Raw genomic sequence first — 18,036 nt, 5'->3', positions numbered from 1 at the left:
ATTTCTTTAGAAATAACCTAATCTCATATTTCACTAGTATGACTATAGTAATAATTCCAAAAAATTATAAATTATCAGTACTTAAATAACTTGCCATATTTCTGTGGTTTTGAACACATTAATAGAGTATTTGGCTTTGTACCATTTAAACTATTTTTAAATCATGGTATAATTGTTTTATCATACAGTTCACAAGTGGTATCATAAAACTAGAGCTTGGAAAATAACATGCAACTGATTTAATTAGTTTCCTATTTGCAAATTGTTTGCCAATAAATTGAATAATCTGGTTTATTATTTTTAATATTGTATTATTTTCTCCAATGAAAAATTTCTGTGCTGCAGGCTGTTCATGACCTGTGAATACTCACAACTTGCAGTAGATGGAAATTCTCTCTAATTTGGTAGTAATATTGGTTAATGGTCATTCTTTTTCTGAATGGATCACACTGTTTCATCAGTTTAGTCATGTAGCAAACCAACCAAATCCAACTTTCAAGAGTCCTATCAGTCTATAGAGGAAATGGAAGTGAAAAATAAACTTTAGAACTATAATCAAAAGAAAAAATATACAGCTAAGACTGCAGAAGGACAATGAACCGGAAGACAAATAACTAAATAAAGAATAAAAGAGTAGAAGCAAGTGAAGTCAATGTCTAGAGGGAAGTTTGTTGTTACAGGATGTACTTGTCATTAAGAGACATAGAAATGGCCTCACAGAAACCTCATAAAGTTCAACCGAGTTCAACAAATGCAAAGTCCTGAATCTGGGATGGAATAACCTTACGCACCAGTACCGGCTGGGGGCTGACAAGCTGGTAGGGGTGTCTTGCTGCCTTCAGCTACCTAAGGGATGATTGCAGAGAATTTGGAGCCAGACTCTTCTCAGAATTGCATAGTGAAAGCCCAAGAGGCAATAAACACAAATTGCAGCAACTGAAATTGCAATAAGATATAAGGGGAAAAAAAAAATCACTGTGCAGGTAGTCAATGGTGGCACAGGTGTTTTTTCCAGAGTGGGTTGTGAATACATCCCCCTTGGATGTATTCAGATCTTGCCTGGACATGGCCTTGAACAGCCTGATCTAATTTCAGTTAGCCCTGGCTTGAGCAGGAGGTTGGACCAGATGACCTTCATAGATCCTTTCCAGCATAAACTGCTCTGCTTCTATAATTCATGATTAGTGGTAAGCTAGCATTGGCAAGGTGTTGAAGACTGCACCCCTCATTTTGAAGATTTACAAATGAATATGTGAAATCATGGATTCTTGTATTCTTTTTTAACCAGCTCATAGTAGTACATACTATAAAACGTTAACAAACAAATTAATGTAAGAGCTCACTCCTAATTACTATCAGCTCAGTGTCCAGGGCTTGCCTATTAATTATTGCTACCATGACCCTGTTGCCAGCTAGAATTGTTTAGCAAATGAGTTCATTTGTAGGAGTCACAACTCCAATTGGAGACTGCCCATGCTAAGTTATATCCTCGGCCAGACTGTAATCAATGTATATGAGCACATATACAACTTGACTATCACATGCAAGGTGCTAGTAAAAGAACTGAACTGTAAGTGCCCACAACTTTTACTTCTCCTCCAGTTAATCACTTCACCATTAGGGCATAAATTCAGAATTTAAAATGCAGTGATGTCTTTGGGTAATAGTGTTTATCTTTTATTAGTGATATACAATGTCAATGATACAAATAGTTAAATTATGCAAAATACAACAGAGGAATCCAAAGTCCATCTGCACAAAACTCCTCAGATTTGTGATAGAAAATGTCTGATTAAGAATAAGACAGGAATAAACTAGTATTGTTTCATGCAGCATGGACGATTGCAGTGAGTTAACCTTGGATGGCTGCCAGATGCCCACCCAGCCACTTCCTCACTCCCCCTCCTCAATAGGACAGGGGGAGAAAACAGGAAAGGAGAGCTCATGGGTCAAGATAAAGATGGGGAGATCACTCACCGATTACCATCACAGGCAAAACAGACTCACTTTTCCCCTCACTGTTGGGCAGCGTTTTGCCATTCCTTACCCAGGCTTTCCCCAAGGCACCGCCATGGTGGCTGCGGGGCTCAGCCGTGCCCTGCGGTGGGGATGTTGGAGCTGGCTGGAACCGGCTGCATCCGGCGCGGGGCAGCCCCGGCCTCTCCTCACAGAGGCCGCCCTGCAGCCCCCTGCCAGCGCCTGGGCACCCGCACCCAGTCCAATTATCGTGTAATTATGTAATTCTGCTAGATGTGGAATAACCTAATCTGTGTAACTGAGCAAAGTGAGGTATTTAGAGGTATTCAGAACTTTTGTGGTAGAGTGAATGTTCAGAAAGATACAGAAACTTAAATCCCTTGTCATGAGGAGTATTAAAATTATTGCTGAATAATCACATAGTTACAGAGATACTGCTGTGCCACAGTTCAGCAAAGTGTTCAGCAGTACAAATTTAATCTGCTCTTATACGCATATAAGTGTATATATATATATAAAATACACACATTTATATTCATATATTTGTGTGTGTGTCATACACAATATATACGAAAGCAGTTCTTATTCTAATTCATCTAGCATGATAACTCAAAGATCTCATCCATTTGTGGGATATAGACTGACTTTAGTCTTGCTCTGTAAGGGCAACATGATTAAACTGCCCCGAATTTTGTTTTAAAAACTTTGATTTTATGTAAATAATTATTTATTGTTAGCAATGGGAAATATTACTGAGTTTCTTTCATTGTGTTATGATAATACACTAAATCAAGGATACTACTGTCAGGCCAAGATTTTGATTGTGTTTTAGAGTGTTTTAAATCTGATCATTTGTGTTGCAGGTTCTTTCAAATATCCCGGTTCTCAAAGACTGGGCAGAGAACTGTTATGTCATCCAAGGGTCTTATTTTGAGACTTTCTAATTTCTTTCCAATTTTTATTATCTCAGTTTCTTTCAATTTACAGGTAGCTAGAGGCTCTCTCTTCCAAAGATTGACTCAGACAAGTTTCCCTTTCCTTTTACAGGTAGGAATATGGCTGGCTTGCTCAGATTCTCCAGTTCCATAAGGAGAGCTGAGGAATGTCATACCATAAATCTGGATTTAGGGCCTCTGATCCAGAGCCAAAACCGGTAGCTCACAGGACACGAAACATAAAATCAGTATGGCTTTACTCTTCTGGAGCTGATTTACTCAAAAGTTTTGACAGATTAAATTTGTAACAAAAAGTTTTGGACTGGATGGTACATTGTTTGTTTAATTTACTCTTGCTTTATTAAGGATGCAGCACTGGCCATCCACAATGCTTTACTTTATCAAAGGCTTGCATCCCATGGCACATTTATGCCTGACAAGAAAGTATAAAACAGGCATACAATTCATAATGTCTTCTCTGGTTAGTTCTCCAGATATGTAGTCAAAGAACCACGCCTTACACAAATTTGTACTGTTGAATTATGGTTCAGTGCTGAACACGTTGCTGAACTGTGGCACAGTACTAAACAACTCATTTGCCAGCATTTCCTATATATATAAAATTATTTTTAAAGAAACTTTTTAAGCAGAATGATGAAAGATATGGCTTTCGCTGTTGTTCTCATAACTGCACTTGTGAAGAACTACAAAAAAATCTGTATAAACAGAAAATCCAACAGCAGTATTTTCTATTAATTTGCACTTAAAAGCATCAAATGACAAGAAATAGTGTAAATCCAGTGACCAATCTTAAATTTTTGTGGGTTTGCTTATTCTTATCTGAGACAAAATCTTAAGTGCTTCTTTTCTGAAGAGATTGCTTTTCTTCATATTTGCATATCTTGTTCATGAATATGACTGTTCAGGAAAGCTGTAAAAACCTATGTCAATGAAGTTTTATGGTGTAATTAATTTACAAGCATCTCCTATAAATATCTGTTCTTGTGGATTATTACCCTCCTTTTCAGGTTGTGTCTTTTGTCAGTCCTTAATTCATACAAGCTTTCAAGACAGAAATGAAGCTGAAAAAAACATCTGATAAGAACTATGTTCCTCTTAGTTACTATGAAATTTTGTTTGCTTCTCTGCTTGCAATTTTCGTGTGTGTTTGTGTTGGACTGATTGTACTTTCATGGTTATCAATCCAGGAGTTAGAACGAGGTAAGTAGCCAGCCTTTAACCTTTTCAGGAGTTCTTCAGTAGATGTTCAGACTTTGAAGCCAGTGGTGTTGTCACTGTAATCATATTTCATGCTAGGCTTTTAATGCTAGCGGGTTTTTTTGTGTTTGTTGGGGATTTTTTTTATGTTTTGCTCCTCTTCTCCCCTGGAAATTGATGTGAACAAAATAGGCAAAAGTGTAAGCACTTGAAGCGTGTCCTGAAGCCATAGAAAAGAATTTTTATGGTTTAGACTTTGGGAGAGGTCGCTGGAATGCAATCCAAGCTATAAAGCTTTCATTATTCAATTGTATTCATCAACTAGAGAAGGTAATACAGCAAATTGTGAATTTTTGCTTTTTTCTTCATATATGAAGTTTGACTCAGGAAGACATTGATAATCCACTGAAGTCTGTGAGGAGCTTTAGGTGTTCTACATCTCTTGGAATGTTTTCATTTTTATAAAAAACAAATTATTTTCAAGTCATTTATTGGTGTGAGAGAGATCCTGCATTAGACAGTCAGCTCCCAGCCCTATGTAAAGTTAAGGTAAAGTCATTCTTAATATTTAGCCAATGCTCAGAATGTGATAGAGTCAAGCTACTGATACTCAAAGTAAACTAAATTAAAAAATCAACTTGGGATGATTTTCAAATGGAACTGAAATTTTCGTTTAGAAATCTTGTGGATATATGTTAACTGTGCCTTGGTAAGGCCACACCTGGAGTACTGTGTCAAGTTCTGGGCTCCTCAGTACGTGAGACTTATGGAGCTACTGGAGAGAGTCCAGTAAAGGACTGATGAGACTGTGGAGTCTCCATCCTTGGAGATATTCAAAGGCCATCTGGACATTGTCCTGGCCAACTGGCTTTAGGTGGCCCTGCTTGAGCAGAGGGGTTAGACCAAATGACCTCCAGAGGTCTCTTCCAACCTCAACCCTTCTGTGATCTAGATTTTTGATTGGAAGGAAATGTATTTAGGTCTATGGAGCCCTCACAGCTAATAGCAAAAAGGCATTTTGAAATGGGGTGAAGGAAACAGGTTAGGCAAAAGTTTCAAGAAACATTTTTTTTCATCACAGTGATTTTTGTAGCTGAAAAAATAATTCTGATACATTGATGGTTTTGGTGCCTTCATTAACCAAAAGTCCATACTATTTCATACTGAAGTACATGAATACTAAACTAGCTATAAGCCATTTTAAAAAAAAATGTTTTGGCAGAATATTAATGTTTATTTCTTTAGTCGCTATTGTTTTTCATTCCAGATTTTAAAACTTGTTCTCCCTACTGACTTTTTTCCCCTCTTACCAGACTACTATCACATTCCAGTAAAATAAAAGGAGCTTAAAGGTAATGATGGTGTATTATTGCATCTAGTTAGAGACAGCTTTAATCAAATTAATTAGGTCTTAGAAGACGAATTGGCAAGAATTTAATCATGTACAAATAATAATTATAAAACATTTTAAAAAATTGTAGTTGACATATATTATAAAAAAACGCCTTTGCGATTTAGAAACATTTGTTTAAATAGTTTTGCAATTGCTGTAAGGATAAATGGCCCTCAAAGAAGCTCAAAGTGGTCTGCTGTTACTAGTTGATAGTAGCAAATTGGTGTCACTAGGCTGTGCCTTCCATCACAAGCTGTTTATTATAGTATTTATCAGTTATTTGCTTTTGTGTTAAAACTAATTTTGGATGCTAATGCCTTCAAACATAACCTAAAAATACCACTGGTACTGCAACTGGTAAGCAAAAGGTATTTTCTATCAATATCAATCACATTAATTCAGGTTTTATCTGAAAATTTCCAGTGCTATACAGTGAGGAAATATTTTTATGTATAATGAATTACTTTATGCATACCTCATATGCTGTAACATATTAAAAATCAAGATTAAATTTGCAGTGAGGACCAGTTATCTAGTTTCCTCAGAAATCCTCCCAGCATTTCATGCATGTATTGGTAAGTAAGGTCAGGTCAAAAATAGTTTGACTAGTCTGACACTAGTGTTTCCAGTGCTGTCATCAAAAACAGCGTACATTTATATAAAAAGTGCACAGCATTTAATACAGAAATTGTGAAGTACTAATTCTTAGTATTTTTAATCCAGAACACACAAAACCATCATAATTCACTATCATTCTTCCCATGTATCTTTGTCCCTTCTGTTAGACATAACTGGACATGCCATTGTCCCCTTTATCCATTCACTTTTCCATGCTGGAAAACAGCATTTAAAACAAAATTGGAAGTTATGAGAACCAAGGACAAATAGTATTCATAAAAATATGTTTACAGTAGTAACTATTGTAAACATTGAAAAAAGTCTGTCACTTTTTTAAAATCAGCACTAGGCAAAACATCTCTGATTACAAAGCAAACCAGGAAGCTAGAAGTTATTGTATTGATGATCTGTGTGGAATAAAATCTAATATAATGTTTTTCATTTCTTTCTATATAATTCAAAACATTTAATTTTATTTTTAATTATCTAGCTGAAGCAGATGGGAATACTCATGGCTACATAGGAACATTTAAAATACTCTCTGGTACATCATTCACTCCTGCATTGCAAAACAGATCATCAGCTGATTTCAAAGTCCTTGCCTTTGATGTTGAACAATTGGTAAGAACCTATTGGTGTCTGGTTAATTCAAGAATATGTGGTAGGTACGTTAATTCCCTAACATGACCTGCTGTTGATGGCTTTTTCCTCTCTCCAAACTGACACATTTCAGGTCCTAAGCCTGGTCAGAACTCAATATATTCCTTATTTGTGAAACTCAGTGAAACATCAAAGAAAAAGTTTGCTTCTGTAGTCTAGATTTGGGAAGGAAAAACTATTTAGTATTAAAACCATGAATGCAGTGTGCAACTGGGTGTATTTTTAAATACTGTATTAGTTCAAGATTTCTCTTTTCCATATAGATACAAAAAGTCTTTCAAGAAAGTGATCTGAAAAACGAATTTGAGAGATGTGAAATTTCCCAGTTCAAGTAGGTACAGTTTAACTAAACTTTGCAAATAAATGTCAAAAGTTGTCACAGCTATTTCTCACAGGAGTGCTTACCAATACCTTGCTTTTCAAGAGGTCCTTGGGAACATCCTATATTATTCCTTTCACATCTTACATCTTCCAAGTGCTGCTGTGGGAAGTTTGACACCAATGTGTTTCTTTGGGCAAACTTCCTTCTTGGACTCCTGTATGTCCATGCTTTGACCAAACCAATAAAGCTGAGCCCTAAGACCAACTCACAAAACTTCTATATTTTAAAGAATGGCTAAAATCTTTTTTTACCCAAGGCTTATTAGTTGTACTGTGTTTGCAGGGTTGATGGCCCTTGCCATCTGGAAGAAAGTTCAGGTTAGATATCTGCTGGCATAAGCTGAGATGAATGGAAATACGCTCATATATCCCTATGGGCATGGATCCACTTAACTCATATTCCTTAGGGTGTTAGCAAGTGAGGCTGTCATTTGACACCAGGTAAAGCTGCACTCTGTGTGTCCTAAAGAGTCCGTAAAATAGGTACAGTAAGACCTGCTTTTTTTATTAAAGCTTGTTTGACCTCATTTTCAATATCCTATTATGTTAGTTGTCCTACTGAAGGCCAGCTGGCAAAAAAGTCCAGTATATACAGTGAGGTCTGTAGTGTTAGTTCCATCTGCATTGTTCGTAATAAGGGCCCGATTCAGCAAAACACATGTAATACTGTCTCCCATTATTAAACAGTTTCAGAACACGCTTCCATCCTATCCACAACATTATAAACTGAAGGGGAATCATATGCTTTTGTGTTGTGTTTCGGTTTATTGCTTTTTTTTTCTACAGGAAATCTGAAGACAGCCATGAAAGATTCAAGAAGTCAGAAATTAGGTAACTGCATATGACAAAGTTTACTTAAAATATGGGCAGGAGACAATGATGCTATTAATTTGGAAAGTTCTTCTGCGGACAGTGAATAGAGATGTCTTCACTTCTGCTTTGAAATAATACTTGAAATATTACTTTGTCCCAGAAATTATTTTCTAGTTGACTCTTTTCATTTTAAAAGTGTTTAGCCCTTTGGGCAATCTCCGTGTTATTTCACCTTGAAACTCTGCTGAGTCACAAGGATAGCAATAAAAGCTTTTGTTTTCTCAGCATGGCCTAGAGGTTATCAGAAACATGTAATAAATTAAAGAGGAGAGCTTTTCCATATATTGCAAACTGCAAACTATGCTCAGCAAAATGGCAGGATTAATCACCCCTTATCAAAAAGCACTGCTGAGTCAGTTGCACTTGGGTAGTATAAGTGTTCAAGAATAAAAAAGTTTGCACCTAAATGTAAGTAAACGGAGAAAAACTTTAACAAGCATCATACTTTGGCACTATCTTAAGCTAGTTACAAATATAAAACTTAATAATAGTATCTAGAAGGGGTGGGAGAGAGAAACAGACAACACTCTGGATAAAATTCAAGCCCCATTGAATTTAAATGTAGATTAACCACTGGTATCAAAATATCTGTGCTTTCGCTTTCAGCCATTACTGTTTTCTTATGAGAATTCAGGCAGTCACACAGCTGATCCTCACAGATGCAGAATCCATAGATGATGTTTGCATTATAGAAGTGATTCCTTTGTATTATATTTTTGTAACATGAATATATTATATAATTTTCATAACACCTCAAGGTTGACCATCAATATTTTAGGGCTTACACTAGAAGACCTGTTCAACAACAATAAACCTACTTGTCCTTTAGTTTATTCAAATTCAGCTCCATTGCACCAATTGATATGAATGTTGTTTTGTTTTTTTCCACAGTGAAAATAAGAGTACATAAAGAAAAAACCCTGTTTCTCCAAGGTTTAAACCGAAATTAAGAGGTGTTTCTTTATGTGTCATCTTTGCCAGTCAGTACTTAAAGATACTCTGACTTTGCAAATGGAACCTGTATTGGAATGAAGTATTATCTAGATGATAAGTCATACATCAGATTTACTTCATTAGTTTGCATAACTAATCACGTTCTCTGTTTTGTATTGCTAGTGTTGTCGTGATCTTCAACCTTTATTTTACCCAGATGGTAACAGTTGAGAAAGTAAAAGATGAGTTGGTTTCAGGTATCAACTCAAATAAAACTAATCTTACCCAGACTTTGAAAATTGATGTGAAGAGCATACAAGTCACAGGTAATGCTAGTAAACATTTTTTTTCTATATATTGAGAACTGCAGGTCTTTGGCTCCCAAACAGCAAAGGGATTGTTACTTACGCTCATGGGTGCCCTCCTGCCCCGTTACAACTTTCAGGAGCAGCTGAAAGAACCATTTACAACCTCATCAACTAGAAAGTATGAGTCAGCATTGTGTATGTTCATTAAGGAGGGAGTAAAGGACAAAGGAGTGATTTCCCAGAGAAAAACCACTCAATTTCATCTCTTCTATGTAGCATAACATTTGTAATTTTGTTATCCCTCAAATTAAAGCAATTAAGCCCCAACTGTGTTGTTTCATAAGTAAATGCAAGTTTCATTTTGTGTTGCTAAAGAATAGGGAAAAGGGCTCAGCCTCACAGTGAGTGAAGACTCATTTATTGAAAAGATATCAGTGAGAACAACAAACTGAATACAGTGTGTGGCTTCTGGAGAAGTATGCCCAAGGAACTGACTTCATATTCCTCTAAAGCTTAGGTAAAGAGTAAACGGAAAAAAAGGAATGTGACTTTAAAGACTGGGTAGTCTTAAATTCTGCAAATATACAAATATAGTGATTTTATGTAAGTTCTAGAAAATTTATAAAATCTTAAGTGTAAGCCCAACAAGATCAATGGTAATCCTGGTTTTTACCTCAGTAAGCTTCAAAACAGACCTTCACTGAGGATGAGGATAAAAAGTAATTTGAATCCTTTGAAGTGGAAGTTGATTAGTTGACATTTGAAGACCTGCTGGAGATACTATTAAGTAGCACCTGATTGCTTTAAGAGGAGTGGGACATGTGGTGTGCAATGTCTCTTACTCTATTCTAAAAGGTGCATTTTTTGCTAAGTACTTCAGATATTCAAAGGCTAAAATCAGAGTCTTGACATCTTTATTTCTCTTCACTACTTGCACCACATATAAGAAGTTGTTCTAAATAACTGCACATCACTGTAGAAAGTGATTGCTTATTATATTTCAAAAATGCCACCAAAGAAAATTATGAAGAGCTTTTTAAAGGTTGTATATCTATTGATGAACTTTGAAGTAGTCAAACTTTTCTTTCCGTGGATCATTAAAATGCCTCTTTTCACATGAGATATCATCTGTCCATTCCATCAGGAGTGCTTCAATAAAATAACAACTGTAACTAATTAACAACCATAATCATATATGGCACTTTTGCATCCTATATCTCAGTATGTTCTGCCAGAGAAGTTTTATGCCTATTTCAGAGAGGGAGGGAACTACAACACAGGTGTGACTTCCTTGAAATCAGTTTTCACAGTGATTAAAAGTAACTTTCTTTCCTGCAAATTATCTCAGGTTAATTTTAACTCAATTTATCTGATCTAAATACTGTTCTATGAGACACAGGTGCTCTGAATATCTCCATAGTATAAAAAGTGTCAAGACAGAGGTTTGCTGGATGAAGACCTTTTATATGCAAGACAATGAATAGGGATTGAGGATTGAAAGGGATTAATATAGATCTTTCCCCCTTAGGAAGATCAGAGTTTGAGAAAAGGCTGGGAAGAGGGTGAGATGGTCAAAAGGAGGGAAGCGGAACACTGCTAGTGATTCAAAGAGATATAGTCACAGCTGATTTTTTTTTTCTAACCTTTCTTTCTCTGAGTTGTATAAAACTAGATGCTGTGCTATAAAAGGAGTTTATAATGAACTTGCTTTCTTCCTGTAGCTGCTGAAAATCTTACTACAATGATGCCTTTAACTTCGTCAGGTCAGTATCTTTCATAAAACAGAAGCTATTTTTTGTTACCAATACAACATGAAGAAACATAAGAGTTGCTGTTCAGCTGGTATAACTTAGTAAAGCTGCCTTGGCTGTAGTTAGGGCTTGACTGCTAGGGTCCATTCAGTGACACTTAGCTGCCCTTCATCATTTCTGACCATTTGAAAAAGCAGTGGTCGGAAGACTGTACAAAAGCTCTAAGAGCTTAAATATTGGATCAAAACAAAAGTTGAGTCTCTATCAACCAGCTGAGTCACAAGCTGATGTTTTCACAGGTTTAGGCGGGTATATGAGGCTGGGGAGTCCTACTCTCGTGCTGTGGAGGAATGTTGATATACTGAGCAATGTTGGTTGATAGCCTTTCCTTCCACTATCACTGGAAGCCTTAGGACAATAGGGTATGAAGCGGACACAATTCCTTGATCTCACAAATTCACTGAGTACAAACCTGCTAAAAGTCAGTCAGACAGCTGAATAATACAATAGGTGCTTTGTAGCACTTGATGCAGGTGGAGTTGTTGCATATAAACTGCATACAAATTATCACATACAAGTTCTCCAGGGCAGAGTACCAGATCAGGAGCTTCGTGCAATTTATGTGAGCTAAAGAAATGCACCTATGAATATAGGAGCCAAGTGTTTATTGATAGTCTAATTACAGCCATAACAATGAAAAATTTATTATTAGTCTAGTTAACAGGCCTAGTAACGTATATAGTCCAAAGTGTACAATTACTACAGCTTATTCCCAATGATACAGTTGAAACTCCCAACATACAAATTTTGTCCTGTCTGTCCCTTCCTCTGGTATGCTATCTCAATGCTCCCCTGAGTTCTAGGTTCAATGTTGCTAATCATCCCCAAGAAGAAATTGGGAGGTGGGGGGAGGTGCCACAGGAAGGGGGAAGGGAGCTGGGAGTTGTCAGCACCCCAGGCTGGAATGGGAATAATGTTATTGGTGTGGATTCCTTCCCCCTTGGTCTTGGGTCTGCTTGGGGTCATTTTTGTATGTTTGCTAACACTGTCTGCTTCTTTGTTCTTTCTGTTTCAGTCCAAACCCCACAATATACCCAAGTTTTACCATATATGGTATGTTTACATCTGCTGGATGCTTGGGTTTTGGCTCTGTTGACCCTAAAAACATCCTTATCCACCTCACTGTTACTTTAGTGAGATCATGCAGTAACTGACTGTGATTTGTGTTTATACCACTGATGCCTCTGTCACTGTCCTGTGCTTTTCCTTTCATGGTTTGTGCTGTCAACCTGTGCGTGTACTTTTGGGAGTGCCTGTAACAATCCCAATTTTTTTCAACAGTTTTCAAGATGTAGCGTCCTGATAACTGTTGTATTAGAACTGCTTGCTCATGCATGCATCCATGTTTTAGGTCTTCGAATGTTTAATTCCTTCCAAAATAGTGATCCTTTAGAAAATATATAGACAGGTATGTAGGTAGATACATATGTATATAACACTTTGAAAACTACTGTGAAGCTATGAATGAAGCTTCCTTCTCTGAATGTAGCTGTGTGAGGACAGTCCATCCAACTGCACCCTCCCTGTGCCTTCTGCTGGCCTCCTCTCTCTCTCTGCCAGAGGAACTGTGTCCTTAAATTTGCTGACATAGAATGCTCCATAATCCATTTAATACAAAATGCCCTAGCTTAGTTTAATAGTGTGTGCTAAATCAGCATGTTTTGATAGAAAATTGTTAGGAGGTCCTCATGCAAGTTTGTGCACTAATACATCTGGGAGAGCAGGAACATCCAACAAAAGTAAGTCTGTAATGGCCAATGATCAGCAACTTCTGCCAGCAAAACTGACAGATGGCAAACTATAGAGAAGGCATTACTATGTCTCTTACTTTATTCCTTCTGGCCCTTCATCTTAGAAACTAAGGGACAGGTTCTATTAACTGTAGTGACATAGGGACTTTTTCAGCTGAGGGTATCATCATCTTACCAGCATATTTGAGTCTTAATGTAGAAAGTAAAAATAGTAAACAGGATGCTAATGCAAATTCAAAGAGGGGAAAAAAAAAAAAGACTATTTAGGAGCTGGAAATGCCAGGGGCATCCTCAGTGATTGTTATTAAAAGCACCACTAAGTGGAAGTTGTGTTGGAGCAATCACAAATAAGCATTCCATTTTTCAAAAATGTTTTGCAGTTACTATTACTAATACAAATCTACTTATGTACCTAGGCATTTGTTCATGTGTAAATATGTATACATACAGGTATGTATGTATGCCTGTATGTGAATATACAAAGACTAGATAGGTTTGAGGGTCTTCTCCTCACACTGCAATAACTGATTTGTTGAGCAATATTATTTATAAGAAAATGTACATATACATTTTAGTACTAATATTAAAGTTGTCATAACTTGTCTTGTTTCAACAGCTCCCATAAGTCTAACTACAAGCTCCCTGACACCGGCTTCAGGTTAGAACTTTTACATACCAGGGGAAGACAAGAAATCATTGCTGTTACTTTAATGAGAAAAAAATAACATAAGGGTTTTAGAAGTTATTGAAAAGCATGTGACTAGAGCTAAAAGAATGAGATTTAAAATACACTTGTGTTCCACATTATTTTTCTTATGTTTATTGTGACATTTGACCTTCAGGATCAAGCCACGCAAGCTGGCTTTACCATTTTATTACCTAGGCTGGGGTTTGGGGATACAGCAAATAATGCAGATATAAGAGCAGACTCGCTGATGCTTAGTTCTGCGCAAGCAACTGCAGAGGTGCTCCCAGGGAGAAAGAACTAGATTTCTAGCCTTGGGTTGTGTTTGCCCAGGTAGGTTCAGGACAGCTTACTACAAGCAAGTCCTCAACGACTGCAGGTAGGTAACTACGTATGGGAAGAAGCAGGGAGGTTATATGAAACAGTCTGAGATCTTAGATGAGTTAATTTTAACTCATTGATCTAAATACTGTTCTATAAGACACAGGTGCTCTGAATATCTCCATAGTATAAAAAGTGTCAAGACAGAGGTTTGCTGGATGAAGACCTTTTATATGCAAGACAATGAATAGGGATTGAGGATTGAAAGGGATTAATATAGATCTTTCCCCCTTAGGAAGATCAGAGTTTGAGAAAAGGCTGGGAAGAGGGTGAGATGGTCAAAAGGAGGGAAGCGGAACACTGCTAGTGATTCAAAGAGATATAGTCACAGCTGATTTTTTTTTTCTAACCTTTCTTTCTCTGAGTTGTATAAAACTAGATGCTGTGCTATAAAAGGAGTTTATAATGAACTTGCTTTCTTCCTGTAGCTGCTGAAAATCTTACTACAATGATGCCTTTAACTTCGTCAGGTCAGTATCTTTCATAAAACAGAAGCTATTTTTTGTTACCAATACAACATGAAGAAACATAAGAGTTGCTGTTCAGCTGGTATAACTTAGTAAAGCTGCCTTGGCTGTAGTTAGGGCTTGACTGCTAGGGTCCATTCAGTGACACTTAGCTGCCCTTCATCATTTCTGACCATTTGAGAAAACAGTGGTCTGAACACCACAGAAGCTGGCTTTACCATATCATTGCCTAAGCTGGGGTTTGGGAATACAGCAAATAATGCAGATACTAGAGCAGACTAGCTGCTGCTCAGTTCTGCACAAGCAACTGCAGAGGTGCTTCCAGGGAGCAAGAAGTAAATTTCTGTCCTTGGGTTGTGTTTGCCCAGGTTCAGGACAACTCACTACAAGCAAGTCCTCAACAACTGCAGGTAGGTAACTATCTGTGGGGAGAAGCAGAGAGGTTATATGAAACAGTCTGAGATCTTAGAATTACACTGTTTGCGTACAGCCTCTTCTCACGTCATTCAATTCTCGCATCCCATTACTACAAATACAGAATATGCAGGTTTACCGTTGATTTGATTAAGGAGACCTCTTCAAAGAGAAGGGACTTCTAAGACTACTTTCTGCAAAAATTGTGTATGTGTTGTGTATATTGATGTATATATATTGACACGCATGCTGACTGCTCATTTCTGTTTCCTATTATTTCTTGGGACTTTTTGAAAAAGAAAAAAAAAAAAAATCCTCTTAGCAAACTCTCACATGATTTCCAATGGACAGAAAGCCAAAGCTGTCTGAATCTTTGAAATCCTCCCCTAGCCTTATTAAATGGTGTCATATATATGACATTTATAAGCATATTCAAATGGGTCTAATGTGTTCACTGCCATTTTTTAGTTGAGTATAGCAATTACATTGCAATTTAGGGGAATTTGCTGTTTAAAAAACCGTCAAAATGTTTTACTAGAAAATGTTAATTTCTTTCTATCCAGTAGGTGGCAATGCTGTTTAGTTTTATGAGTTGAAGAATAAAACTGGAATTGATCACGTCGTATGTAAACAATGTTTTCTTGCATAGTGGGCTTGTGCAAAACATATTCCTAGATTATTGGTTGAGTTTTTGTTCTGGGTCTAGAATGCACGGTTTTGTCTCCACTTATCTGTGGCAATTCATTCATTGGCACTGTATCACCTCCAACACTTGACTGAAGTATGTTTGGTTTGCTGCAGTTACCAATTGGATGAAAAATGGCAGCTCTTTTTCTTTACACTGTCTGCATTGCTAACACTGAAAGTGTTTTGTAAAGCACTTTGAAATTCTGCAATACATCCAAACCAATTTCAGTCTTTGTCACTTATACTGATATCATACAATACAATATCATACAAGCATGTACTTAATCTGATTACAGAGCTAAAGTTTTATGAAAAAATAAATCAAGCAATAACGGTTAGAGGCTATAAGATCAGTTTTACAAATTAATATTTTTTTCTTCTTGCATAAGAAACTTTGACCTTTTCCAGTAAGCATTTACTGAAGTAAAGAAAAGGAACTATGTGAATACTGCTAGGTGAATAATTTCCATAGAATTTAATGCAATTTTGAAGAATTTTGAAATTAGTAGTTATCCAAAGCTTATTTTAGCTGCATGTTTTTATTCAACTTAATAGGACCTACTTGAATTCCACAGATGTCTAAGACCAAAACCATCTAAAGACTAAGAGAGCATGTTTGCAGTGGATGAACATTTATGCTCTAGGAAAATACTGTTAGTGAGATTCCACAATTTTAAGGATCTGCCCATGTATTCTTTTTGCAGTAATTAGCTCTTAACTTATAAATTTAATTTGCAAATCTGAAAAGAATAGGGTTTCTAATGTTCCTGGTATTTGAAAATCCAGTCTTAAAGGCTTTCATTTTCAAGATATGCTAGTTAAAAAATGAGATTCTTTGGCATGATGAAGTGCAACTTTGTGATGTATTGAAGTTGAAGAAATTAAATTAAATTGTATTAAACTAAAACCAGAGATTTTTCACTGTTGTTTAAGCCAAAGTAAAGTTTTCTCATGTTATTCAACATAAGAAATTGGAAAATGTCATTTATTATATTGCCTAAAGTAGTTTATTGGGGTAGAGGAAGGAAATGGGAATTCATGGAAATTTTCTTCCAGCCCTACTTCAAGCTTAGTTTCAGAAAAAGAAAATGTCACTTCTGAGAACTTCCTCCATTCTATGCCAAATTTATCTTTTTAGTATGTGATATTTCATTCCAGGCTTCTAAAAATGTAGTTTTGTAAAACACAATAGAGTGGTTGATTTGATTTGTGCTAGAGTAAGCAGAGGTAAGTCAATTTTCCTTTGTAGTGAAAGTGCATTACTGCTGTGCTGTTATTGCTGTTGTCCTTATTATTTCAGCTGAGTGTTTGCCACCTGCTGAACTTTGTGATGATGGTGTAACCTGCATTAGAAAAGATTTATTTTGTGATGGGGTCTTGGACTGCCTGGATGGTTCAGATGAATCTGAAAAAAGATGTGGTAAGAATGTAAACCCCTGTAAATCAGTCTTTTTAAACATACTTAAACCTGTTAGTAGTTTGTAAATAGCTTATAGGCAATAAACTGCACAGTGAAGTCCAAATCAATTCTACTAAAAATAATAAGAAGAAAGATTGTTGTAATCTTTATCTTGTAAAGGGAAACAATTTTCTTTAAAATTCTCATTAAAGAAGAATATGCTTAATAAATAATGAAGAAATATTACAATCTGGTTATAATAATATTATATATAATAAAATACTATAATAAAATTATAGAATGTTAATAAAATGTTAGATATTATTGTTTACTATATAAATATTAATAATATTAATAAATATAATATAAAATATAAAATAATATAAAAATTTCTTATGAAGTTGTGTACCAATAATATCAAATCATGTTCTTTCCAAATAAATTAAAATTATGACCCTATACAGATATAAAGTCACATTACCTAGTATCAGAAAACACCTTATGGTATATTTGGAGTCAGAAGAGAGGTTTCTCTTTTGATTCCAGCATTAAGAATATCATCATACAAAAAACTACAAACAGCTTTTCCCAGGTTACTATGTTCACTCAGATACATTGATATTGTACATCCAGAAACTTAGATGGGGGGAGGGGGAAACAGTGGCAGCATTTTGCAGCCAGGGCAGGCGAGTGTGACTGCTGCCACAGCAGAATGGAGCCCTGGCAGGAGCTCTAACTCTGTTTGTTGGCCGCTCACCGGCATCTCACTACACCAAGTGTCTGGATGACTCTGACACAAATGTTTGGGTTGCTGGCACCACAGTGAGAGACGCAAGATGATGATGTGAAAATCTGGGCAACCGGCTCTAGGTGGCCCTGCTTGAGCAGCGGGTTGGGCCAGATGACCTCCAGAGGTTCCTTCCAACCTCAACCCTTCTGTGATTCTGTGAAAATCTTACAAGCCTGAAACCTGATTGGTTTTTAATGGAAAAAGTTTATGTCCTTCAGTGCCAGTGAGTTTGTTTCCCTTTATCTGACTGCCTCGTTTCCCTGAGCACCTTTTTGTGCAGAGCAGCCATTACTCCATGTAGCAGTGAACGCTGTGAAATTGTACTAAGGAGTCTGACTGTGTTGCTGCTTACCAA

General features: G+C 36.5%; 1 protein-coding gene across 1 annotated transcript in view; it reads left to right on the top strand.

Moving 5' to 3' along the window:
- Positions 1-3,988: 3,988 nt before the first annotated feature.
- Positions 3,989-18,036, top strand: part of TMPRSS15 (transmembrane serine protease 15) — a 57,283-nt gene continuing 43,235 nt past the window's right edge. Inside the window, exons 1-6 of the mRNA XM_087756966.1 lie at positions 3,989-4,133; positions 6,632-6,762; positions 7,065-7,132; positions 7,969-8,013; positions 9,172-9,314; positions 16,742-16,912. Of these exons, the coding sequence (XP_087613092.1) occupies positions 3,989-4,133; positions 6,632-6,762; positions 7,065-7,132; positions 7,969-8,013; positions 9,172-9,314; positions 16,742-16,912 (703 nt within the window). The remainder of the gene's footprint in view (positions 4,134-6,631; positions 6,763-7,064; positions 7,133-7,968; positions 8,014-9,171; positions 9,315-16,741; positions 16,913-18,036) is intronic.

Source organism: Nipponia nippon, unplaced genomic scaffold, assembly GCF_047370975.1.
Source record: "Nipponia nippon isolate SJK-2023a ecotype South Korea unplaced genomic scaffold, ASM4737097v1 scaffold_2, whole genome shotgun sequence".
Taxonomy (NCBI): Eukaryota; Metazoa; Chordata; class Aves; order Pelecaniformes; family Threskiornithidae; genus Nipponia; species Nipponia nippon.
Note: the sequence above shows the minus strand (reverse complement) of the source record. Positions and strands in the feature narration are given on the sequence as shown.